Below are 27,903 nucleotides of genomic sequence, written 5' to 3' on the forward strand. Positions count from 1 at the left end.
TACACCAGGACCTATTATTCACATGGACATTACAAGAAACTGTTTCACCAATAATTTCAATTTAACCAAAGGAGAGCTATTTTCTCAATTAGAATCCCTGGATTTTGGAATAAACTTTCAAGTGAATTAATAAATGCACTAACAATGCAACAATTCAACTTAAATTTGTACAGATGCTGGACTATGTAAATTTCTACTACCCTTTTTCTACATGGCATTGACGCACAATTTTTATATATATATATTTTTTTTTTTTTTTTTACACAGTGATCACCACTTATCAAGGCCCGGAAGCCACTCAGGGATAAGGGTTATTGCAAGTACATTACGTTAGTGAGGAGATTTGCTGAAATGTTTACTTAAGGGGGCGGTTCATTAGGAATTTGTTAACATTGGACTTGAAGACATCCAAGTTGTAGTCCGGAGGGAAGCAGGCAGCCGGAACAGAGTTCCACAGGCGTGCAGTTCTAAGAAAGAAGCTTTGTTCATGGAATCTGCGTTTTGATTTAGGCACAGATATAGAGTGGGGGAAATTTTTCACAGTGGATTCAGCTAGACGGGTGTTTTTCGTGAAAGATTGGCGAGGGGGGACCAGAGATTGGAGTTCAGACGAGCATCTGCCATGGAAATATATTTTTTTCAAACTCACTCCTGAAGTATTTCCTCTTCTTTATGTCTCCCTTGTGAGATCATTATTAGAGTATGGTGCCAAGGCCTCTTCTCCATATCTAATACATAAAATTCAGCATCTGGAGAGTTTAAAGACGGGTTCCTCAAATGGTATCAGAGTCTATTGGATCTGCCCCATGAAAGCCAACTCAACTCATTTTTCATTTGAACACTAACGATTATGCAGTGATCTCATTTTGGTCTACAATCTCATCAGTGGACATTATGATATTCAAAATTATATCTATTGTTTACATTCATAAAAGTTTAATTTCCCCATCCATTTGAACAAACGAATTAAAATACTTAAAAAAAAAAAAAAAAAAAAAATAGAGAATTAGTTTAGGACCAATTATTCACTCTTACACTAGAAAGAGGTTTATGCAGGCACTACAAGAAACTATTTCAGCATTTATTTTAATTAAATTTAATTGCCAAGATCGCTGGAAAGTGGGCATTACGATATACCCCAAGACCTATTATTCACTCCTGCACCAGAAAGCAATCTTATCAGCATATATTATGATATACTCCAGGACCTATTATTGACTTCTACACCATAAAGAGATTTACGTGGGCATTAACAGAAACTGTTTCACTGACGATTTCAACTGAACCAAAGGAGAGCTGTTTTCTCAATTAGAATCTCTGGATCTTGGAATAAACTTCCAAGTGAATTAATAAATGCGCCAAGAATGCAACAATTCAAATTAAATTTGTACAGATGCTGGACTACTGTATCCTCTTCTCTGTAAATTTCTACTACCCTTTTTCCTACATAGCATTGAAGCACAATTTTTTTTTTTTTTTTTTTGACAAATAAATTGAATCGAATTGAGTTGAGTTTAATTCATTACATTATAGACACATCTGTATTATTTAGATTCTTTGGACTACTGTTCTCATCTTTAGTGTCATTTTAACATTACACAAAAGCTACACCTCAAGATCGATTACATCAACCGAAACGTTGTGAAAATGACAATCAAGATGAGAACAGTAGTCCGAAGAATCCAAATAATATGATAATCAATCCTCATCTCAAAAATTCAGAAAGATATTATAGATACGTATATAAATAGTAATATAGTCAGTACTTACCATCGAGGACGCACCACACACCATCCACTTCTTCATGTTGGATATAGGAATCTTCAATGGTCGGATCATAATCTTGAACAAATAATTTTTGGAAGAATTGTATCGTCAGAGCCGACTTTCCTACACCTCCTTCTCCGACCACAACCAGTTTGTATGTACCTGATTCATTTGGTGGCTTGACCATTTTTCTAATATATATATATAGATATAGATATATATAGATATATATATATATATAAATATATATATATTTATATATATATATTTATATATATGTATATATGTATTCTTTTTGTAGTGTTATGTAGTTAGTCTAATAGTCAATTAGTATTTTTTTCTTTTTTCTTCTTTTTTTCTTCTTCTTTTTCTTTCGTCTCCCCGTTTTCCGTTCTTTTTCACAACAAACTGACCAACATTGGTAATTTGTTTTTAGTTGTTCCTTTTGTTGTGGTTGTGCCTTGCTGTGTTAAAGCCTACGACTGGTATGTGTGGTTTGCATTATAGCGTACAACTGGTATGGGTTAGTATTTTCTGTGTGTGTGTGTGTGTGTGTGTGTATGGCGTTGCGTTATAGTGTACAACTGGTATGGATTAGTTTTCTGTGTGTGTGTGTGTATGTGTGTGCGCGCACGTGTTGCGTGTATGTACGACTGATATTGGTTAGTCTTTTGTGTGTGTGTGTGTGTGTGTATGTGTGTGTGTGCGTTGCGTTATAGTGTATAACTAGTATGGGTTAGTCGTGTGTGTGTGTGTGTGTGTGTGTGTGTGTGTGTGTGTGTGTGTGTGTGTGTGTTGCGTTATAGTGTACAACTGGTATGGGTCAGCCTTTTGTGTGTGCATGTGTGTTACTTTATAGTATACAACTAGTATGGGTTAATCTTGTGTGTGTGTGTGTGTGTGTGTGTGTGTGTGTGTGTGTGTGTGTGTGTGTGTGTGTGTGTGTGTGTGCATGTGTGTTGCGCTATATAGTACGACTAATATGGGTCAGTCTTTAGAGTTTGGGTGTGTGGTGTGTATTGCGTTATAGAGTAGGACTGGAATAGATCAGTCTTCTTTTTTTTTTTGCTCACTACAAACCGATTGATAGACTGACCAACAACAACAACAACAACAACAACCAAAGAAGACCCTTTTCTCCTTTATAATGTGGCTTATTCTTGTGCCTTGATGAGGATTGTGTGGTCAATTTTTTTTCACCTAACTTTCGCCACACACTAGACTGACCAACAACATTAGTAACGCCCCCTTTTTTCTTGTGTTTTTTATTTTTATTTTTATCATTTAATCTTAACTTCCTTTTCGCCAGCCAGAAGTCAACAAAATCACGCTTAGTGGTACTAGTAGTAGTAGTCGTAGTAGCGTTATCTCAGACATACACGCGCGCGCACTTAATTACTTCTTTTTCTTCTTTGTGTGTGTGTGTGTGTGTGTGTGTGTGTTGGGGGGGGGCGTAAATTAAACCAAAATGTGCTCATTAAATGAAATTAATATAAGTTGACCAATGATAAAAAGAATATCAAAATTAATATTAGTGTAATAAATATTTGTATTATTTTTTTTTAATTACATAAATAAATTAGTGAACCATTGAACCAAACCACTGGAACCAGAGATTTTTTTTTATCGGCTTTAAATTCCAAAAAATATCTTTAATAGGAAGTAGACTTTCTATTGTTTATGGAAGTTAGGGTTAATGTTGGGGTTGAGAGGCTGGTTTCTATTTTATTATAATGGCGTATTCACTTTTGCTGTTTTAAACAGCAAGAAATTAATTCGCCTATGTTTTCTATCTTTTTTTTCTTTCTTTTTTTCCTTTTTCTTTTCATCCGGCAATGCCGGCAGCGTCGTTGTTGTGTAGTTAAAAATGTTGAAAAAGAAAGATACAATGGTAATATATTTGTAGATCTAATGTTAATGTACTATAGCGATGAGGATGCTGATGTCGTTTATGTTGATGATGGTGGCGGCCTGCCTTCTGATTTTTTCTTTATTTCTGTCTTCTTCTATGGGTCTCCAAAGCATACTTTAGCAAGAATCCCTTCTCTTTCTCGTAAACCACCTGCTCAAAAATCGAACGCCTTCCCGAACGTCAACATAAACTAAAAAAAATAAAAAGGAAAAAAAAAAAAAGGAAATTGTATTGAGTAAATAAAATAAAGTAAATAATAAATGAATAATCGAATAGTCGGTGTGTAAATCAAAAAAAGAAAAAGATTGAATATTATCAAAGAAAACAACATCCATTGGTCCATACATATCGATTTCAGGTTTCGGTCTCCGGTTCCCAGTTCCGGGTTCAATTATAGCAGTATTTTTTTTATTTATTTATTTATTTTTATTTATTTATTTTATATATATATATATATATATATATATATATATATATATATATATATATATATATATATATATATATATATATATATTTTATTTCATTTCTTATTTTGGTGTTAGTGCACTTACTGATCCGCGCTATTTTTTAAATCGTATTTCCAAGTTTAATTAAAGTTTTATGATATTTTTTTTATTCAATAAAGTATAGAATAGTTACAAAACACTCTCCCCTCCGCATGTTAAGAACGGCTTTTTAAATAATAACATTATTATTTCAGCATGGATCAATAAGTGCACTGCACTAGTACCTTTATTTTTATTTTATTAGTTTGATCAGAAAATCCTTATCACTTTGGTTTTCAAGCAAATTTTACGCACACTCACACGATTCCCATAATTTCATTATTGAGGCTCAAAATTTATCCAGTCTTTAATTGGGAACATGTGAAATCTAGAAACCGGTATTTCAAATTGAAATATTCATTTTTTTTAAAGTATCTAATCATGCCTTTATTTCGACACTTTCATCTCATTTCAAAAATGTTCCTTTGTAAAAAAAAAAAAAAATAATAATAATAATAATAATAATAATAATAATATGTGTGTGTGTGTGTGTCATTTTTTTATTACCATTTTATCTGTTTGGTTACATATGTTTCGGATGTTGGACCATGTTTACGATCCAACAGCCTCTGTTGGATCGTAAACATGGCCCAACATCCGAAACATATGTAACCAAACAGATAAAACGGTAAAAAAAATAAAAAATAAAACACATATTTGCTCTGCAATAGTATTGATCACTCTTTTCAGGTTTTTACTAATTACCAGTTTTACTATATATATTTAAAATAAATTGGTTATCTTTACGATTACTGTTTCTACTTTACTTCCGGTTACCCTTTATTGTGTTAAGAATCGTTTTTCTAAATAATAACGTTATTATTTAGAAACATCTTTCTTAATATGGGAGGAGAGGGCTTACTTTACCTATTCTGTACTTTTGTAGTGAACTACTACTATGATGCTGCTACGGTATGCTTCCCTTATTTCTCTCTTTCTCCCTACTCTTCTACTTTTCCTTCCCTTTCTTCTCTCAACGTTACCAGAGGTTTCAGCCAATCGGAATAGAGGACTGTCCTGGAGGGAGATACAAAAAAGAAATCTGTCTCAGACATGCGGGAACGATAGAAGCATCAATATGTGACGGACCAGTTTCCCTGGGTAAAGACTTTTATCAAAGAAATGTACCGTCCTCTTTGTACCCTATATCTTGGAAACCTTTATAAAACATCATCAATCCTAAAGTCTTGTCGCATTTAATTATAACCCAATGTTTTCTTTTCCACAACCGTTCTTTTTCAGCACTCTTGTTCTCTCGCTAATGTTGGAGGTGCCCCAAAAGGGGACCGACCGAAATGGTGACCCTTTTTCAAACGTCGTTAAAATTTATGGTAACCACCATACTTTCACCTAACAATTTAATAAACAAAAGATACCGTAAAAAAAATAATAAAGACAATTTTAAACGGAAGTGAAGTGGAAAAAATAATTGTGAAGATAACCAAGAATTAGGTATTCTAAAATCTCAAAATCAACATATTCCATTAAAATAATTTTTTTGATTTCGGCATTTTTTGCCTCTTTTGATAGAAGAAATACTGAACATTAGTAAAGAAAAAAAAAAAAAAAAAGAGAGAATTATTCCAAATGTACCACAGACTTCAAAATGTAGTTTTTTGGTGCCTGTTAAGATAGAGTCTACAGATCGATTTTAAAAAATATGCTGTTTTAAACAAAACAACAGTACTTTGATGGCATGTCGAAAATAGTAATATATTCAAAAATTACGAAAATTCATCGAGTAGAAAATTATTTAAATAATTTTTACGGGAAATTGGGGAAATGGCATTTTCTCCTGAATGTGAACACCTTGAAGATTGCGAATACGGGGATTAACTTATCTCCCTTTTCGCTACTTTAATGGCTTTCGACATTTGTAACCTATAGCGATACATTTTTTTTAAACTAAAAACACAATAGCAGTTGTTCTACTCGATAAATTTTCGTAATTTTTGGATATATTAATATTTCGACATGACAAGCAAGTATTGTTGTTTTGGCTTAAAACTATTTATTTAGAAATCGATCTGTCGATTCTATCTTAACAAGCAAGCGCCGTTTTTATTTGTTTTTTTTTCTTATGTTTGTTCACCTCAAACAAGGCATATTGCCACTTGAGATCTGCTTAGCGCTTAACCATATTAAATTTAAACTTTTGCACAGTCAGAGAAGCAGTAAACAAGGAGGGAATTCCAAAGTCTAGCAATCTGAGTGAAGAAACTATTAGAATAGAAAGCTTTCTGGCATCTAGGAACCTCAACAGTGAAGGGGTGAGATTTTGCTACTAGACGGTTTTGTCAGGGTATGTATGTACTAGTGATGGGACGATTTCAATATTGTTCTTGATTCTGATAAAATTACCAATTCCGTAATAAATTCCTGATTCCGATACAATTACTGATTCCGATTTTTTTTTATAAATTTCTAAATATTTAGCTAAGTTGTTTATGCTAAATGTGGAGATTTTCCTAAACGAAAAAAATACACTTGTGGGAGGGGGGGGCATCATCTATCGGTTTTAGTTTTACTAATAGTTAAAAATCAATAAATATTCATTATTTTATAATTATTACCAGAAAAGGAAGACTTTGCTTTAAACACATTAAAATAAAAACAGACAATTAGAAGAAGCCTTTTGGCATTGGAAAATATGCACAAATTTTTCCGATTCCGATACTGATTCCGATACTCCCAAATGTTCCGATTTTTTCCAATTCCAATTAATCGTCCCAACACTAGTATGTACGTCGAGTGGGTACAAACAAGTGCCATGAGTTCATCAGTGCATAATCCACCAAAGTATTGTAGAACAGACAAAGGAATGCAACTGCAACATTGCAGCGATGGGACAGAAGTTGGAGCTTGGTTGATAGTGCGAGTGGAGATTTTTTGTTTTTTTATCTTGTCTAAGAAGGAGAGAGAGTCTAATGGTTGATGCAATGCACCACTGCACCGCACCAGCCAAGATGTGGCAACGATATTGCATGCATGGGCGAATTGTGACTTTGTGAAGATATAGCATACTTTCAGATGTGAGTAATGTTCTAGTATGTTTTTTATTTTATTTTACTTATTTTTTGTTTTAATATAGGAGTCACCACTTATCAAGGCCCAGATGCCACTCGAGGATAAGGAATAAAGAGTGTACAGTAGTCAATGGAACAATATCATAGTAATCGTTAATCGAGTAAATTTGGTAAATTGGATTACTTAAGTGGAACGGCTCATCAAGAACGTGTTTACGTTGGACTTGAAAATGACCATATTGTAGTCGGTTGGAAAGCAGGCAAACGGAAGAGAGTTCCACAGGTGTGCAGTTCTGAGAAAGAAGCTTTGTTCATGGAATCTACGTTTAGGTTTAGAGATAGAATCCAACTTCTTTGCGGCGACCTTAGAAATGTTTCAATTGAATTGTTTATTTTAAAATCCTAAAAATAGTCATTTTTAATCAAAATATATATTTTTTTAATATTGAGTAGTCAAACATCGTCTCAACTAGGTAAATTTTTACTTTCTTTCCACCTTTACTTTACTCACCTTTAAAATGACTTTTGTAGGTTTTCGGGTATGTTGAAACCGAATATCACATTCAACATTGGGACACACAAGTAGTTTTCTGGATATTAAGACATTTTTTCCAATGTGTTACTTAATATAATAAATTTCAGTAGTGTTGAGGGAGGAGGTGTTTTGTAACATGTATGTGCATTAGTACTTGTTCGGTGGGGGGGGGGGACATGACTTCCACTGAAAACATGATGGATTACATTGTATACATAAAAGTGTTAATATCCAGAAAACTACTTGTCTTCTCCATATTTAACTGTGATACTCGTTTTCAGCATACCCGAAAACCTCTAAAATTCATCAATTCAACGGTGAATGTTGAGGTGGGAAGAACGTAAAAAAATATTCTCAACTTTTGAAAGAAAAATTTTTTAATAAGTTTGTCAAATATGCACTTTAACTTGCCGGAAGTATATTTTCTTTACATTTTCGGAATAGCTGAAAGGAAAGAATCCAAAATTAATGCTTGTTTCAAAAACAAATTCATGCATATAAAGATATTCGGTGCTTTGTGCCCTTTTGCCACCGCTCTATTTTTAAATAGTTTATTAAGGTTAAATTCAAGCTTCACAATAAGTGCAGAATAGTTACAAAACACCCTCCCCTCCCCATGTTAAGAATGGCTTTCAAAATAATAATGTTATTATTTCAGCACGGTGGCAAAAATACCAAATATTCTAAAATAAATGGTAGGATATTTACATTTATGCTCGATTGATGACATTTATTGGGCTGTTTAATTTTCGATTTTTGAGTGATCATCGAGACTCCCCAGATGATCGTCTCATGTCAGCCATTTCGCCCCTGTTCTAACTTGAGACACGGCACTACTTGTATTTTGAAATAAATAACCGCTTTAAAATAAGTTAAAACATACAACCAAAAAAATATTCATGAAGGTAGAAATGTAACTTCTCTTGCCTTTGATAACATTTATTAGTTATAATATATTATTTTATTTATTTTTACCACCTTTTTGTGTGTGTGTGTGTGTGTGTGTGTTTACATAGGCATAACCACTCATCAAGGCCTAGACACCACTCGAGGATAAGGGTTAAGAGTGTACAGTAGTCAATTGAACAATATAGTAATCGTTAGTAATGTTAATGTTGCTGCCTATACTGAAAAATAAGTTCAGCAGTGCCGGGTAAAGAGAACTAGATATTGTACCTATTTACTATGCCTCCCCACGGGACAGAGTTAGACACCAGGGTCGTTTTTTAACGTGGAGAAAAGGTACAAAAATAAAAATTGTCTCAGTCGTGAAGGATTTCTCCTCCACCGATATTGTAAACAGACAAATAATTGTAGATAATATACGTACCCGTCAAGGAACGAAGGCGTCATATTCCAAAAATTAAGTAAGTTAATAAAGTAGTTTTATTTTTAATTAAGAAAATCATTTTTTACGATTCCTTTTTTTTTTTTTTGCGACTAATGTGAAATCGTTAGTATGACAATGCTGACCTCACAAGTTTGAATTATAGTAGACTTATCTACCTTTGTTTTTGTTTTTTTGTTGTTGTTGTTGTTTTGTTTTCTTCAATATAGCGACGCGTCGACGCGAAACAGTCTCCTTTTGTTTGCTCATAAAATGTGATTGTCTTAGTTAAAAATAAAAGTACTTTAACAATTTACGTGGTTTTTGGAATATGACATCTTAGTTTTGCGACGGACAGGTATATCATAAAGATTTCTATTTTTTTTTTTTTTTTTTTTTTTTTAATTGGGTTGAATTCTGGATAAGAAGTACCAATTTATGCTATTAAGGATAAGCAATCACCTGTCTAAAAGAGAAGAATATATTAAAACCAGTAGAGTTACCAGGTGTTTTCCAGTCATTAGAATGTAATTTTACATAACTCTTACCCTACTGACACAATAAATAAGTGTCGCCGACTTGTTCAGCTTCTTTTTTTTTTCTTTTTGAAGACGCATCGGCGCACGCATCGCATCCTCCACATCGACATTTATTTTTGCCAGTATTAAATACTGATTCCTTAAATTTAATTTTTTCCCCGGTATTTCTGCAGTTTACGGACTGCTATTTTTTGCATAGAATTTTCAAGTTAAATTCAATTTTTACGGTATATGTTGTTTAGTAAATTGTTAAGATAGAATCGACAGATTGAGTTTTTAATTATTTGGTTTTAAGCCAAAACAACAGTATTGTGGTGTCGAAAACAGTAATATATCTAAAAATTACGAAAATTCATAGGGTAGAACAACTGCTATTGTGTTTTTAGTAAAAAAACAAAAAAAAGTATATCAGCCATTAAAGTGGCGAAAAGGGAGATAAATATGTCCCCCTGTATTTGCAATCTTCAAGGTGTTCACACCTAGGAAAATGCAATTTTCTTTAATTTTCCATAAAAATTACTTTTAACTATGAAAATCTCGTCCTTCTAAGAGTGAGATTGATTTATTGCCGATCGTCTGATGTGCCCCTGCCCGTCCCTTCACCAGAAAAAAATGCCGGCTTAAAGCTTAGTATCTGTTCGTTTCGGTCTCAGGAGGTATACCTCCCAGGCATAACCTCCTCTCCCTTCAAGAGAGAGAAAGGAGGGGGGGTTATTGCCGATTGCTGGAGGCGATCCCACCGGGAAATGCCGACGGTCACGGCAATTTTTGCAACCATCCAGTGCCAGTGTTAAATCAACCTTACCTCGTATACACTCGCTGTGAGAAGAAAAAGTAAATAAACTTACCTCATAAGTACTTCGCGCACAAGAATAAAAAAGAAGACATTTTAAAAATTGCGGATAAACAAAATGTTTTTTTTTTCTTACTCACGTGATCAATTTTATCGGGGAAAATTGCAGTTGTAAAGTCCGGGTAAAACCTAAAACTATTCGTTCGTTAATATTTACGTAGTTTTTTTTTTTTTTTTCATTCTTGTTTTTATTTATTTTTTATTTTATTTTTCTCCATCTTTATCACTATTTTGTTACTATTAGTCACAATTAGATATAGTCACAATTATATAGATTTATTGTGTATTTTACATCTATAATAAACAGCGGACTTTTCCGTTCGCACGCACCTGACACTAATTAGTAGTAGTTGCGTATGGTTTGGACGCGTTAAAAAGTGAATTACACGCGCACGCGCGCACACACGTACAAATTAAATGACTATAATGGATGTATATACATTTATTTTTTTTATTATTATTTCTTTTATTCAAATTTTTTATTAGATTTTTATTTTTATTTTTTTTTATTTTTTACAATAAAGTTTAAAAAAGGGAAGAATTCAAGTAAACCTGAAAAGAAAGAAGAAAATTCAAGGTAATTAAAAACAAACAAACAAAAAAGCAACTACAGAAATATCTTTACATATCCGTCACGGAATGGAAATGTCATATTCCAAATATCACATAAATTGATCAAGTAGTTTTATTTTTTATATATAAAGAAAGTCATTTTTAAACGATTTAAAGCGATTAATGTGAAATTACATTGCAAGGGTGATCTTGCAGGTTTGAATTATTGTGAACTTATCTGCCTTTTCCTTTCTTCCTTTTTTTTTTTTTTTTTCTTCAAAATAACAACGCGAGACGGTTCCTATTTACTTACTCAAGATTTGATTTTCTTTGTTAAAAATAAATCTACTTCATCAATTTACGTTATTTTTGGAATATGACATTTTTGTTCCGTGACGGGTACGTACATCATATTTTTTTTCTGTTTTTCTTTTTTTAAATATTAATTATAATTCTAAATAAGGGCCTTATTCATTACTATTAATCGAGTTTCTATTGAAATAAATGCATATTGTTGTGAAACCGCAATCCCTATGCCTATTTTACAAGTTTCTTTTTTTTTTTTTTTTTTTAATGGAATGTGCTGTGCTCTGATGGACTCATAACACTTGTACACCCTCGACGTAGATACTCTCGACAAACAGCAAAATCCCACCCCTTCATTGTTGAGTTCCCAGATGCTGGAAAGCCTAATAGTTTATTTTATTAGACTGCTAAACTTTGGAATTCCCTCCCTGTTTTCTGCTTCCTTGACTGTTAATCTACAGAAGTTTAAATGTGAACATACACCTATCTGATCAACTCTTTCCCAAGCAAAAGACGTTGTGAGTTTGTCTCTGCTCTATCGCTATTGATCTCGCGACGAAAGGAGGGTGGACCTATAAATTCATACTTGTCCGTTCGTCCGTGCATCTTTCCGCACTTTTCTCAATAACTACGGCTTGGAATTTTTTTTAATTTTGCACAAACATTAAACATGATCTGAGTAAAAAAGCAACAGAACGGATTTTCCGGATACCCCCCCCCCCCAGGAGTGCCTTTCAGGTTAGAATGACCAAAATTGACTTTTGTGCTTATTAAAAAATAATTGATGCTTTGATTTTTATAAAACTTTCTGAAAAGTTATAACTAACTAATTTCTATATAATTTTGTTTGTCTATACTTTGCGATAACTTTGGTGTGTGCCCCAGGGGTTCTTTTAGGGCTAATAAAAACACTCCATTTTGGGGACTATTTTACCATGTTTGTCTAAAATTTTCTGTGTATGTCTATTTAGCAGTTTTGCATGATGCTGAACTCAAATTTAAATATTTTAAGGCCTTGGGGACTTTTGGAGCTAAATGTGTGTGTGTGGGGGGGGGGGCAAACAATGAACTTAGTAATTTTTTTTTTTTTGCATGGTGCAGAACTTAAATTTACATATGCTAAGGCCTAAAACTGCACCGTTTGTTCATTTTCACTATGATTTGACGTCCCCTGGGGACTTTGGGGGCTAAATGGGGAGGGGGGAGGCAAATGCTGAACTTAGTCATTTTTTATACCTCGTTCACTATGCATGCTTCACTTTTTTAATGGCAAGTGCTCGACTGGGTCCCCCTTGCCAAACTTTCACAAAAAAACACTCGTCTAGCAACAACCACTATATACGATTTTTCATACTCTCTATTTGTGCCTAAATCTAAACACAGATTCCATGAACAAGCCTCATTCTCAGAACTGCTCACTTGTGGAACACTGATCCGCTGGCTTGCTTCCCAGTTGAATACAACATGGTAGCCTTCAAATCCAATGTAAACAAGTTCTTGTTGATCCGTCCCCATAAATAATCAAATTCTACCAAACTTACACCAATAACGATTACTACACTACAACCTTACATTCATTAATCCTTATCCTCGAGTGGTCTTCGAGCCTTCATAAGTGGTGACTTCCTTGTAAAAAAAAAAGAGGAAGAAGAAAGATTCTCATAGGTCCCTGTTAAACATGATTCAAAATAGTAGTCCTCTTAATTTCAAGTGGTAATATGCTTTGGGATGAAAAAGTTTTTTAAAAAAGGGGGGGGGGCATTTCTGCAGTATTCGGGCAACGGCTCATTGTTAGGGGGCGATAACTTTAATTTCTTCTCGGTCAAATACACGGCAAATAAGTAACAAACAAGAATTTTTCCAAACAAAAAATATTTTAAAATCAAAACATTTATTGTATAAAAATTAATTAATATATAATTTCAAAAACATTTATTTAAAAGTCTGCATAAGAAAATATAATTTTAATAAAACGATTTTGTAATGAAAGGAACATTGGATTTTTATAAAATAAATAGTTTTTTTGTGTGTGTTAATTTTGCGTTAGTTTAAAAAAAATTATTATTTTTTGAACAAATAAATAATTTTAAGGAAACATTTTTCGAATTAAAGCAACAGCAACATTGAAGGATAAACAACAAATAAATAATTTAAATAGAAACATTTTTCCCAGTTAAAACATTGGATTTTTTTCCGAAACATTTTTTAAATGGAAGTTAAGACCCCGAAAAAAAAAACCCTACTTTTCCGAACCGAAACTTTTTTTTTTCCAAAAAGTGCCACCTGGCGGCGACAGTTTAGTGAATCACACCAAAAAACATGGCGGCCGCCCGCATAATGCAGAAGTGCCCCCCCCCCCCAATAGCTTAGTTGTCTTCAAATCCATTTTCAACAGATATCTGGGTACTTGTTTAGATTGGTGATCTTTTAAACCACCGCATTTCAGGTGAAAACATTATTAAGTACTAACGTGTCATGTCGAAATTAGCATAAATTCCAAAATTACAAAAAGTGATCCGATAGAAGATGTGTTAAATGCTGTTTTTACAAAAAAAAAAAAAAAAGAAAAGAAAAAAGAAAAGAAAATCCTCTATAATTACGTTCCGTGTAAAAATAGCGGACTCTTAATTTAAATCAACTTAAGTCACGTGGTCCTGAATATGACCTTAAACTATATCTGATGGTGAGGCCACAGCTTGTGGGCTCTGGAGAGTGTGGAGCCACCTTTTAATTGCCATTGCTCCCAGGTCCACTCTGACCCGGAGTGGTAGTACCTGTTAGAGTTCCAACTATGGGTTAAATAGAAACCTACTTGCAAAAAACAAATATATTCTATTAAAAAATTTTCTTCAAAATCACCAGATTCGGCATTAAATAACCTGAAAAGGGTTAATATGCCGTAAAACAAAAACAACCAACCTTAAGTCACGTGAGATAGGTCAGTTTGTCATACTAAATTAGTTGTACAACTGTTCCAGTGTTCCATATTGTTAAGATATGCTAAAAGTCGATAATTCGATAAATTCTTCTTTTTTTTTTTTTTTTTACGTAATTATTTTTCTACGGGATCATTTTTTGTAATTTTTGGAATTTATACTTATTTCGACATGAAAAGTAATTATATAATAATGTTTTCACCTAAAATGCGTTAGTTTAAAAGATCACCAATTCAGCTACCTGTAACGATACAAAAATATCAATCACATAAATTGCCTCTTCTACAAGTACTTTAATGGTGAATGCTCTGACGAACTACAAGCACTTGTACCCATCGACATAAATACTCCCAACAAACAGCAAGATCCCACTCCTACACAGTAGAGATTCCTAGGTGTAAGAACGCCTTCTACTCCAATAGTTTCTTCCCCAGAACTGCTAGACTTTGGAACTCCCTTCTTTCTCAACTGTACTGACATGCAGAAGTTCAAGTGTAATGTGAACAGACATCTTGCTGCTCATCTCCTGATATAGTATCCCTGCAACTTATGTCCCTGGTAGTAGCCCCCTACATCTAAGTGGCACTGTGCTTTGTTTGGGATGAAAATGCGGAAAAAAATAAGCATTATAACATAAATCTAGTAAGTTGAATTATCTCCCTTTGTTTCTTGAACTTTTTAAAAAACTAGCGGACGAGACAGTCACTCCTTGGATACTCACAAAATTTGATTTTCTTTTATAAAAATGAAACTACTTGGTCAATTTATGTGATTTTTGGAATATGATATTTTCGTTTCGTCACGGGTATGTACATCATACAGATTATTATTACTTTTTTTTTTTTAACTATAGGGAGGATTCTGGACAAGATCCAATACCTCTAATTGCTTTTGAAAGAATATCTGGTTAGATAACCTGAAACTTGGAACCCTAGCCTTAATCTGCATCCTAAAAGAAACCGTGCGACATTTCATCAAATTTATCAACGACTAGTGAGGGGGAGGAGGGGGGCGGTACTCGGCTTTAGTAGGTCACAAAATAAGCTTAAATATATTTTAATTCATGCAGATTTCATATTTATTATTAAAGAGCTAATTCTCTATTAAATATTATAGTGTACCTAATAGTACTGATTTCAAAAGTTCCTTTTTGGGGTGCCATCAGCTAGAATCAAACCCAAATATTTAGCATTCCAGTCGAGTCTCCTACCGATGTAGCTATCGAGAGATGGGTAGGAAAGGCTTAATATTAAACTACTTGATGAAATGAATTGAATTTCGGCACACGCATAAAGAAGTAAAAATATGTTGGCAAGTTGAAATGAACATTTTGCATTTCAACTTGCCGATATATGTCTGTACGCGTTATGCATCCATCCAAACAAAGATTTTACTCGTTATAAATCATCCTTGGTGTATGATTACTACACCCCCGTACCAGAATTATATGCAAATAAATATATTTGTTTGGTACTTGTACAGTTTAATCAAGATATTAAAAAATGAAAATATCGAAAAAAAAAGGTTATATTGTACACATCCATTTGGAACTGAAGATCTCAAAAAAAAAAAAATTTCACTTAATTTGATCGAGTAGTTTTTTTTTTTTTTACAGTGAAAAAACACGTTTTTATGACAGCATGTTGAAAGCAGATATCTTGGAATTTTAAAAATTTTTGTTTGGATTTTAGAAATGCCACGGGGAGATAACTCAGTTTAAAGTGCCGACACTCCCTCTCCATCTTTTATACTAGCTTTTCTTCCTAAAAATCGAACCTTGTTTTTCCGCTGTTAAACAAAAACTACTTGATGCAATTAAGTGAAATTTGTTTTTTTGGAGAACTTCATTCCATAACGGGTACGTACAATTTAAACTTTTTTCGATATTTTCATTTTTTAATGTCTTGATTAAACTGTACAAGTACTGTTTGTTCCCACTCCGACAGTTTTCGATGTAAATTTGTTAAACTTCAAACGTTATACGGCAACACTAACTCATGTGCATGTATAAAATCTTAAGTCGATCTGCACAATAGCAAGCAAATGGCAGCCATTTTGGTGACTTGCTGTTTTTTTCAGCGTGCCAACTTTATATGCAAGATGGGTCTTAAAGGTGAAGCTGAGAAGTCTAAAATTGTTCAAAGGCTCCATATTAAGATTTCCACCTTAGAAATTGCCAAAGAGTTACACTGTGATCATCGTACAATCAAAAAATATTGTACTGGCCCTCAACTTTGCAACGGACGTTCTGACAAAGGGAAAATTCGTAAGAAATTTGTCACGTCAAACAATGAACAAGATCACGAGAGAAGTTCGCCGTAACCTACTTTAAACTAGCAAACAAGTTTTTGAAAAAGCTGGCATTCCTGATGTGCCCAAATCAACTCATTGCCGTATCCTGAGGACAATTGCAAAATTTGGAAAGCCAGAGGTCCGCCCTCTATTGAAGGATATCCACAACAAAAAGAGGATGGACTGGGCAAGAGATCACATGAAGGTGAATTTTCAAACTGTTTTGTTCACCGATGAGTGTTGATGGACCCAATGGGTGGAGGGGAGGATGGTACCATAATGAGGGTCGATGTCCCCAAAGGATCAGGCGTCAACAAGGAGGTGGTTGTGTGATGTTCTGAGTTGCAATCATTGGCAATGAGCTGGTAGGACCATTCAGAGTCGCAGATGGAGTGAAAATTACTGCCAAACTCTACATTGACTTCATTAAGAAACACTTGGAACCCTGACACAAGAAGAAGAATTTGGCATTCCAGAAAAAAATGGTATTCATGCGTGATAATGCACCATCTCATTCTGTAAGGATAGCCACTGAATATGTGGAGAGAGTTTTTGCCAGACATGGGAAAATAGTGTGATGGCCAGCCTGTTTTCCAGATTTAAATCCCATCGAAAATCTGTGGAGTATCTAGAAATAAAATATTTACTCCGGAGGAAGGCAGTAAAACTCCAAGGATGATCTTTGGAATGCTATTCTGACTGCTTCCAAAGACATTTCATCAGATGAAATCGAAAGTTTGACATCTTCAATGGACCAAAGGCTTTTTGCTCTTGTTAATAAAAATGGCAATTATATAAGATATTGATTGTAGTATGAAACCATATTGAAGTTGTTTGTTCTTAATTATCATTGTTCTCAATTTACAAATTCCTAGACTAATCAATGTTTCGATGATCTTCGCCATATTTTAGCATTGGTTTGCATATAAAGTGGGCACGCTGAAAAAAAAATGCAAATCACCAAAATGGCTGCCAATTGTTTCTTACTGTGCAGATTAGCTTAAAATTTTAGATCTGCGCTTTTGTTAGTGTTGCCATATAACCTGCTAAATTTCACAAATTTTCATTGAAAACTATCGGAGTTAGAACAAAAATATCGATTTTCATATAATTCTGGCACGGGGTGTATTTCCTGTTAATTTTGGTATAATGTGACCACAAGTTTAAGAGTTTATGAGTTAAATATTTACACACAGACAAACAGATGCGCACACATACATGCACACACATACATCTACAGTTTTATTTATATAGAAAAATCGCTGAAGGCTCAGTAATTTATTCTGGGCATTCCTTTTTTTTTTTTTTTTTTTTTACTACAGACAACAAAATGGAAAAAAATCTTTAAAAGAATGTATAGTAATATGTTGACATATGAATGCACTAAGATACGATTTTTTAATACGACGATACATTGTATCTATATTTACGTTCTAAAATACGATGATTTTTTTTAGATACAATTTTAAAAAACCACGGAACGCCAAAAAATAATAAAACAAAGAGCAAATAAAAAATAAATAAATAAAAAGTACAAATGAGAAATGCTAAAAAAATACAAAACGTAAAGCAACAAGAATGTGTGGTTATGTGTGTATGCTAGGCTATACTGTCTTAGCTCTCTCTCCCTGCCTCTTTATCCCATCTCACCTTCATTAGCCACTCATCCCTGTCTCCATAGTAAGTTGATTACAACTTTATTTTTTTATTTTTGTATTCATCCTTTCTGTTACATTAAGACTTAAATATTAAACATTTAGTAAATTAATTCAACGTTTTTAATTGTTATAGCCTTCCTTCTTTTTAGTTCCTATTTCGCATGTGTGTGTGCACATGTATGCATGCGTGTGTGTGGTAGCCTTGTTTCTCTCGCTCCCTCCTTACATGCATCCCGACACTACCACTTGCCTATTTTTTTATTGTTTTTATTAAGATTTATAATTATATATCACTTTCCTTCTCATTACTATTGTATTTATCTTTCTTTAGTGATTGTTGAATGTAATTTGAGCATAATTTGAGCTTGCTTTCGGTAGATTTCTTTTCTTTTTTTTTTTTTTTAATCAATTTTCACCCCAAACAAGGCACAGTGCCACTTTGAAGTAGGGGGCTACTCTCGGGGACATAAGTTGCAGGAGCATTATTAAGGGAGATGAGTAGCAAGATATTTGTTCACATTACACTTGAACTTCTGCATGTCAGTACAATTGGGAAAGCAGAATTCCGCAAGGGAGTTCCAAAGTCTAGCAGTTCTGGGGAAGAAACTATTACAGTAAAATTTTACACCTAGGGATCTCTACTGTGAAGGCGTGGGACTTTTTTCTTTTTTTTTTTTACACAGTGATCACCACTTATCAAGGCCCGGAAGCCACTCAGGGATAAGGGTTATTGCAAGTACATTACGTTAGTGAGGAGATTTGCTGAAATGTTTACTTAAGGGGGCAGTTCATTAGGAATTTGTTAACGTTGGACTTGAAGACATCCAAGTTGTAGTCCGGAGGGAAGCAGGCAGACGGAACAGAGTTCCACAGGCGTGCAGTTCTAAGAAAGAAGCTTTGTTCATGGAATCTGCGTTTTGATTTAGGCACAGATATAGAGTGGGGGAAATTTTTCACAGTGGATTCAGCTAGACGGGTGTTTTTCGTGAAAGATTGGCGAGGGAGGACCAGAGATTGGAGTTCAGACGAGCACCTGCCATGGAAATAACGATAAAACAAGGACAGGCTCGCAACGTCTCTTCTGTGGGAGAGAGGTTGCAGGGTAGAGAAAAGGGCATCCCCCACTAAGCCACGAAGTCTATTTTGTACTCTGTCAAGGCAGGATAGGCTGTTTTTAGCAGCTCCTGCCCAGATATGGCAACAGTATTCCATCCTTGGACGTACTTGGCTTTTATATAGATAGAGAATTGCATCCGTAGTGAGATATCTTCTGGAGCGGTAGAAGGACCCCACCATCTTTCCAGCGACCATGGCAACAGACTTGATGTACGTGTTCCATTTCAGATCAGGAGTAAAGGTCAAACCCAGAAGCTTGTCAAAACACGGGGCCTCACCCAGACGAGTGCCATCCATCACAATTGATGCAAGATGGGGATCAGAGCGTTGATGATGTAAGGATAGCAGTTTGGTTTTGGATGCATTAAAGGTAACCAGCCACCTCTTCCCCCACTGAACCACGCGCTCGAGATCAGAGGAGAGAGAGTCAGAGAGAACTTTGTCATTTACAGCCTTTGATGTGTTGCCGTAGATGGTCGTGTCATCAGCATAGATGTCAACGAATGATTTAAGTATGTGTTTAGGGAGGTCATTAATGTAGATCAGGAAGAGAGTTGGGCCCAGGATTGAGCTTTTTGTCGAGTTTGTAGGGGGGTAGTCACGTCAAGGAGGTACAAGTGTTTGTAGTTCGTCAGAGCATTCACCATTAAAGTACTTGTAGAACAGGCAGAGTGATGCAACATCTCATCGGTGGGACAGAGGCTGAAGTCTAGATGACAGTTCAGGATCTATCAGGTTGGCGACTCCCTTTAGAACCCTGTCCTGTCAGAAAGGATTAATTCTGTTTATTTTAATTCAAGTGGGAATGATTATTTCGAGACACGATCTTTCGTGATACATCAGCAGTCATGGAACGAATTAAATTTGTATCTCAAGATACAGGGGTTAGAAAGGTAATCTTTAAGCCTGCTTAAAATTTTTGTTGAATATTTGCAGAGTTTTGTTTTCCTTAAAAACATCCGTTTTCCGTGACTCACCCTGTACTGCTGTATATAACACATAAATGTTATCAAAGGCAATATATGTTACTTTTCTACCTAGTTGGATAATTTTTTTTTTTTTTTTTGCTAAGTCACTAAATCACAGCATGAGTTTATTGCGAGAAAAAAAACAATTGTGGATTTGCTTTAACTTTTTAAAGCGTTTATTTAATTTGAAAAACAAGTAGTCAAGTGTTATGTAAAAACAAGAAAAAATAACCGACATAAGAGGATTGCATGTTTGGAGGCTGGATGATCACTCAAAAATAGAAAATTAAATAAAATAGTAGACGAAACCACCCCAATAAATCTTACAGTGACAAAAAATGCCCTCTATTCCTATTCAAACTAAAGTAGAGAGACCTACAGTGTAGATATTTTTACCTTGTAGATATCAAGCAAAACTGGCACTAAAGGGACTTTTTAGATCGTTTTTTAAATGCATTACGAAAATAAATCCACAACAGTTAATTTTATTTTCTTCGTAAATAAATAAACCGCTTTAATAAAAAAAAATGAATTATTTTCGTTCGAAATTTGAAATGCATTTGAAAACCATTTAAAGTAACTTAAAATGTATTCTTAGCAAATTATTATCCAATTAAAATATTGAAAGTTTAAGAAGCTTTGGCACTTTAATAATGATTATTTTGAAAGCCATTCTTCACATGAGAAGAGGAAGGTGTTTTGTAACTATTCTATGCTTGCACCTTACAATTTAACAAAAAAGATATTGTGAAACTTGAATTTAAACTGAAAAAAAAAACTATTTTAAAATAGCGCGGTACCAAAAATGCATAAGCACCAAAGTTTGGTTTAATTTTACAGTAGATATTGTTCTTGGATGCATATGATGACAGATGGTACTGCGCTATTTTTAAATAGTTTTTTTTGTTTTTATTTTCAGTTTAAATTCAAGTTTCACAATATTTTTATTGTTAAATTGTAAGGTGGAAGCATAGAATAGTTACAAAACACCCTCCCCTCTTCATGTTAAGAATGGCTTTCAAAATAATAATGTTATTATTTCAGCACAGTACTAAAAATACATAAGTACCCAAAATTTTATTTTTATTGTTCAATGTTTTTAATTTTAAATTATAAAATAAAACCCATTTACTCATTTTAAAACTTCTGTGAGAAATTCTACAGAAATAAGCAGGCTCCTCATTGGTCGGTTTGTCCGCCCACCATTTTGTTTGAACCATTCAGATTGCTTGTTATTACTAACTGCTGAGGGTGTTCTTGGCGCCAAATTTATTCTTTCAGCAGATCACTACTTTCGACACAGATTCGGGTTGGAGATGGACGCTCGAAATTCACTCGAGGCTCGCAGCCTCAAAATTACTTTGTGTCTTTGAGATGTATTGATGCCCTAATGTGGGTGAAATGTTATTTTCATTTGCACGCTGTTGTGCTCTGTGAATCAATTGACTTTCATCATTACAATATAATGTCTGTCAGAGACGAAAATAAGGCCTACAGTTTGACCTGTCATTTGTCTCCATTTGGACAGTTATCTACAGTGGACTCCTCGAGGCTACTGGACTTGCAGTATCCATCTTGGAAGATATCACTCAACTCTTCAACCTGTTGCAGCGTTCTTCGTTGGCGGAGTTTTGTACCCAGCTTTTATCGAAGATGAACTATTACCCCTTTGGGGTGTTACTGGCCCATTACAGCAGACAGCTGAAGATGATGCATCTTTTGCAACTTGGATCTTTTTTGCTTTAATAAAATTTACGTTGAAATTTAAAAGGTGAGCCTGTTGTAATTTCTGATTGGTTTTCTTCCATTCTGCCAAGGTCAAAACCAATGTGAAAGAACTTCTCACACTTCATCTTGCATTATTTTTATTATTTTTTTTGTTAAACAACGTGGTTAATTTAAATTAAAATTTAATCACATGATTACATTTTCAATAATTACGTGGTAAAATATAATTTTTACCCATTTAAAGTTTGTGAACAGTTTCTGTTTACATTAAGCGCGGTACTTTAAGAGTCCCTTTTAGTGATTACATGGTTCGTCGAACCATGTAATCATGTGATTAAATTTTAATTTAAATTAACCACGTTGTTTAACAAAAAAAATATCCTCGAACCATTGGTTCGAGGATATTTGTACACCTAAACGGCAAATCTGCCGATTTTTCATAATTTTTGGATATATTACTATTTTCAACGTAACAAGTCAGTATGTGATATTAATTTTGCTTCAAACGACATATTTAAAAAAAAAAAATCGATCTGTCGACTCTATCTTAATAAACACCGAAAATGCTATCTAAAAAAAAAAAAAAAAAAAAAAAAAAAAATAGCAGAGTCCGTTCTATATAAGTACCGAAGCTTTTTAAATTCAATTTTAGACATAAAGATTAAATGAACATTTAAACGTTAACCATAATCATCATTTGGAACTGACATATTTTATTTGTGGAGTCTCGATAAATATAAGCAGCCGCAATTGTATTTATAGATATCAGGCGTATATATAAAAAGGGTTCTTATCTGGAATTGAATCTAATTAAAAAACGATGTACGCACCCATCACTGAACGCTAATGTCATGTTACAAAAATCAAGTAGCTTTAATTTTTTAAAGAAAATTATTTTTAAAGCGATTAATGTGAAATCAATAGCATTACAATAATGATCTTGCAAGTTTTAATTATTCTGGACTTATCTGCCCTTTTTTTAAGATATCGACGCAAAGTTCTTTTTTATTTTCTCATATTTGTTGTTAAAAAAACTACTTGATCAATTTATGTGATTTTTGGAATATGACACCTTTGTTCTGTTACTGGTACGTACATTATAAAGATTTTTGTTGTATTTTTCTGTTTGTTTTTTTTTTTAATTCAAAATAAGAACTAAAACAGAAATACTTAAAGGTGTTTTTTTTAAATTCTACGTTAAGTGTCTACTTACTTGTCCATAGATAAACAACTATTTAATATTTGTTTATATTAATAAGTAACTAATTTATTATTATTTAAATAAGTAAATTCTGGAATGTATTTTTTTTCCTTGCGTTTTTATTATTCTATTAGGAATATCTCTCTCCTGATGAAAACATGTTTTTATATTAGGAAAAGAAAACGCAATGAAACACGACAAGAAAGAGAGGGGGGGAGAGACAGAGGCAAACATAGACAGACAGACAAACGAACACAAAGAGAGACAGACAGAAAAACAGACAGACAGACACAGAGAAAGATACAAATAAACGGTGACAGAGAGGGGAGGGAAACCGCGACGCACAAAGAAAGAGTAAAAGTGAGAAAAACAAAGAATAAGAGAGGCAGCGATACGCCGATACGGAGGAGAGATACAAAGAGACGTAGGGAAGAAAACGATGGAGAAATAAAAAGGATAGAAGCGCAGAAAAGAGAGGGTAGGAAAGAGAGGCGAGGAGGCGCTAATGCATAAAGAGAGATATAAAGAGAGAGGGATACACAGAAAGAGAGAGAAAGAGGAGGTAGGAGAAAGAAGCATTAATACACAAAGAGATACAAAGAGAGAGAGAGAGACACACACACACACACACAAAAAGAGAGACGCGGGTAAGAGAAAGAGACATTCATGCAGAAAGTGGTATATAAAGAGAGAGAAAGAGTGATACACAGAAAGAGTGAGGGAGAGAGAAAGAGAACGGTAGGAGAGATGGAGAGAGGTACTAATACACAAAGAAAATATAAAGGGAGAGAGAGTAATACACAGAGGGGAAAATGAGATAGAAAGGGGGTGGGACAGAGTAAAAACATGTTTTGAAGGATTCTTGACTCACTTATGAATAGTGAGTGCTGAGTGACTGAGTGAAATATCATCATCCCCCCCACCTCCACCCCACCATTCGTTTGAGTTGGGGTGGGTCAAGTGTTTAGTCAGAAAATTACATGCAACACTGCTGCAACAAAGGAGTAGAAGCACGCAGGGAGGTTCTCATTGATTCCAGGGGACAAAGTCGGGTTTGGGTTCCGAGGGGGTGAACAGACTATCAATTTACGGAAATTTATTTCAATCATTTCCACTTCTTCCCACCCAATCAACGATGAGTACATCCTTGAACTCTGCTCCAAAAATCGAATATAATAAAATGCCAGAAAAATAAGGATTAAAAATATATGGTGCTATAGACTAGGGAGGGAGGCGACGGTTGTCAAGTGGTTAATGATATGGACTGATGACCTGGGTGTTCCAAGTTCGAATCTAGTTCTTTCCACAAAAAATCACTTTCATTTGGTTCCTCCCATTTCTAGACAGAATTCTGGGCAGAATAATATCAGCAAAGCCAATGCCAACAGTAGAATCTTTAAATTTATACGATACTAGCAGGACATAAAATACGCTTTATGCGATATTTTGATTAATACAGATTTCATATTTATCATTATACTAGCGGGATTGCCCGGCATTGATCGGGTGTTTTAGGTGGTAAGGAACCCCGGGGTGGGGGTGTACAAAAGTGGTAGTGGTGGGAGAGTAATAAAAAAAAACAGTGGGCAAAGGTATAAAAAAAAGTGGTAGTAGGCAGGCAGGCTTGAACCTGTAACGCGAAGAAGAAAAAAAAAGGTTAAAAGAACGTGACGTCTTAGCTGAAGTCTCCATCGCCCGACTGGAAATTCAGAACGTTGAAATTAAGTGACGTCAATCGAAAAGAAGACGATGACTTGCTAAAATGTCGGCGAAAAAAGAGACCTCTCCTTGTAAAAAATTGGTCAGTTGAGTTTTTAGAATGAATGTTTTTAGACAATTTTTCAATATTTGTCGTCCTACGAGAGAGAGGTACTAATACACAAAGAAATATATAAAGGGAGATACTGATTTCGTCAGGATCACCTTTGTTGAAAGATTTTGTGAGACATACAAACATACACACACACACACACACACACATTCACCCACACTCTTTGCTTTTTATATATTAGATTATATTGGGCCCAATATATAGTAATGATTTAAAATTTTACAAAAAAATGACTTGTGCACCACCACCGAGAATTGAAACCAAAACGTTTAGCTTATAATTTATTTTTGCTTCTACCATTAATGACTGAGCTATGAAGACATGTTTGCTGCAAAGCTAAAAATTAAAACATGAACCAATAGCTACTACGTTATGCATGCATATTCATAATTCAACCTTCACCTGGCAAATATCATTTTTTAAAAATTTACACACTTTTGTAAGGATTTTCCCAGGCTAAACCCCAAATATAAAGTTTCACATGGGTTCAAATGCCTTATATATGAAGTTTTGTCTGTAGACCAAAAACTCTAGGAAGAGTTTGATAGGCAAAATTTTTTAAACAAAAATATATACGCATACGAAAATATATATTGAAAGAATTTTGTGTTTACTATAAACTTTTTATGCAAATATTACGCAAGTATAAATCATGTACAATATCTCCATCCACCAATGGCCCTTGAGCCCCTCGAGGGGCATAGGCTATCTACAACATTTTTGTAGATGTTTTTGTAGCGAGGAGTTCTTTCTACAGGGTGAGGGTGCTGGCCCCACGCCCAACCTTCCCAGAAGGTACATGTAGCGCCTAAATGGTCACTCATCTGGCACTGGCTAGGCTCAATGTTGCTTAACTTTGGTGATCCAGTGGGAACCGGTGTGTCAACGTAATTATGCCGTACTATGTAGAATATCTGCATGAATATAATTACATGTAAGAGTTAACTAAAGATGATCATCCCATAAAAAAAAATGAAAAAAAAAAAAAACTAATAGGGAATTAATTAAAATGAATATTTAAAACAATATGAAAATTAGCTAGAATGCGATTCCATGACCCATGTATAACAAAGTTGTATTTTCTTTTTAAATAAATAGAAAAAAGGGTTTTAATATGAATATCAAGGCACAAAAAAAAAACAAAAAAAAACACACACAAATTTATAGCAGTTTAGATAATCATAATTATGATAGTTTAGGGAGTAGGATCATCTAGGGATTCACATTCAATTCCGGGACAATGCTGGGGTTTCCAGTTATTTCTGAAGAAATAGCAGATATCTTAAACAACAAAACTTATTACTTTGAAATAATTCTACTCTATACAATAAAATGTGACTTATGCAGTATAAGAATCTAGCTATCATTGGAATCCAGGCAGTTTATGAAAAATGCAGGAGATGCCGAAATGCTTAGCACATTAAAATCAACCCGAAAAATCCTACAGAAAATGTTTGTTATCATTGGTTTATTATTTTTTTTTCTAATTTAAATATTTATCTTGATTTGAGAAAAAAAATCATAAAAATAATAAAAAGAAAAAAAATCATATAAAAAACTCAAAAAATGTTTTTAAAAGAATGTTTTGTTTGCTATCAGTTGTTTGTTATTCAAAAAGTAAATATTTATTCATGAAGCTTACCTTATAATTTTTTTTTATCTTAATTTCAATTTTTTTTTTAAGTTTTGTAAAAATTACCCAATAAATTACTCAAGAATATTGCTTTCATTTTTCAACTAATTTTTCATTGAAATTATTTTCATTTTTTAATTAATTTTTCATTGAATTAGCTTCATACTTACAGAAATAATGTTTTATATTGAAAAATTTGGCCAGAATTTCCACAAGAAAACATGAAGCTTTTATTCAGCACTTTCCAGCATTTTCCATAAACCACCCAGAAGATTCCAATCATAACATGGGCTTTATAGTGCATAAGTACCAATAAAATTATAAAATAGATGAAAAATTAGGCACAAGGCGATCAAAAGTGTAGCAATTAAATTCGAATTGTTAGTTATCCTTGGTCTAACATAACAAAATTCACTATACTGTTCTTTTGGCTAGAATTGTAGAATTGTTGCTGCCTCTACAATACCACATTTACTCTAAAGGGTCATCCCAAATTCTGCTTTTCTTTGTTTTTGTTTTTGTTATTGCGACCAATAACAGTGCAAGAAATATTAATTTCCAAAAGTTCCCATCTAATATAAAAACCCAAACACAGTGGGTTTTTATTTATTTATTTGGCACTTTCCTTTTTACCTTTCATTGCACATATTTAACAATCCAGCTGAAGCCCTTTGGGAGCAAAAGGTTTTTGACAATAGCACACACATGATAAAAGATATTTATAAATTACTGTCAGCATGTGAGTGGTAATCTAGGCTACAAACAAAGAAAACAAGGGGAGTTAAGTGATTAACAACGTTTTTTTTTCCCAGTTAACAGTTATTAATTTTTTTTCTTCTTAGTTCACTGTAATATGAAGCCAATGATGTCTTATAATTATAATTTGACTTCACGAAAGAACTTTTATGGTCAGTATATCTTTGCTTGAAAGTATTGCTAGTTTGATGCATATAGAATTTTTTAGTGATAGGATCCTCCTTTAATGTTATAACAGAGGCCGTTAGATAGTTCTGTTTGAGGCGACATTTAGATTTATCTACGCGTTTTAGTTTTTTTACTCTGATTACATTCTGTATTATCATTTAAAATTTTTTTTTATTTATTTTTTTTTACAAGGTGGTTACCACTTATCAAGGCCCGGAAGCCACTCAGGGATAAGGGTTATTGTAAGTACA

General features: G+C 33.8%; 1 protein-coding gene across 4 annotated transcripts in view; it reads right to left on the reverse strand.

Moving 5' to 3' along the window:
* The window catches only part of LOC145263723 (ras-related protein M-Ras-like), a 111,526-nt gene that overhangs the window by 68,510 nt on the left and 15,113 nt on the right, over positions 1-27,903 (reverse strand). The window contains exons 1-2 of one of the 4 annotated variants that reach the window (XM_080120691.1): positions 10,588-12,422; positions 1,771-3,869 (exon numbers count right to left, since the gene is read on the reverse strand). In XM_080120691.1, the coding sequence (XP_079976817.1) occupies positions 1,771-1,954 (184 nt within the window). In that variant the 5' untranslated portion in view covers positions 1,955-3,869; positions 10,588-12,422. The other 3 variants (XM_080120692.1, XM_080120693.1, XM_080120690.1) reach the window with 3 other exon arrangements.

The sequence above is a fragment of the Euprymna scolopes genome, chromosome 39 (assembly GCF_053919585.1).
Source record: "Euprymna scolopes isolate OS-2025 chromosome 39, ASM5391958v1, whole genome shotgun sequence".
NCBI lineage: Eukaryota > Metazoa > Mollusca > Cephalopoda > Sepiida > Sepiolidae > Euprymna > Euprymna scolopes.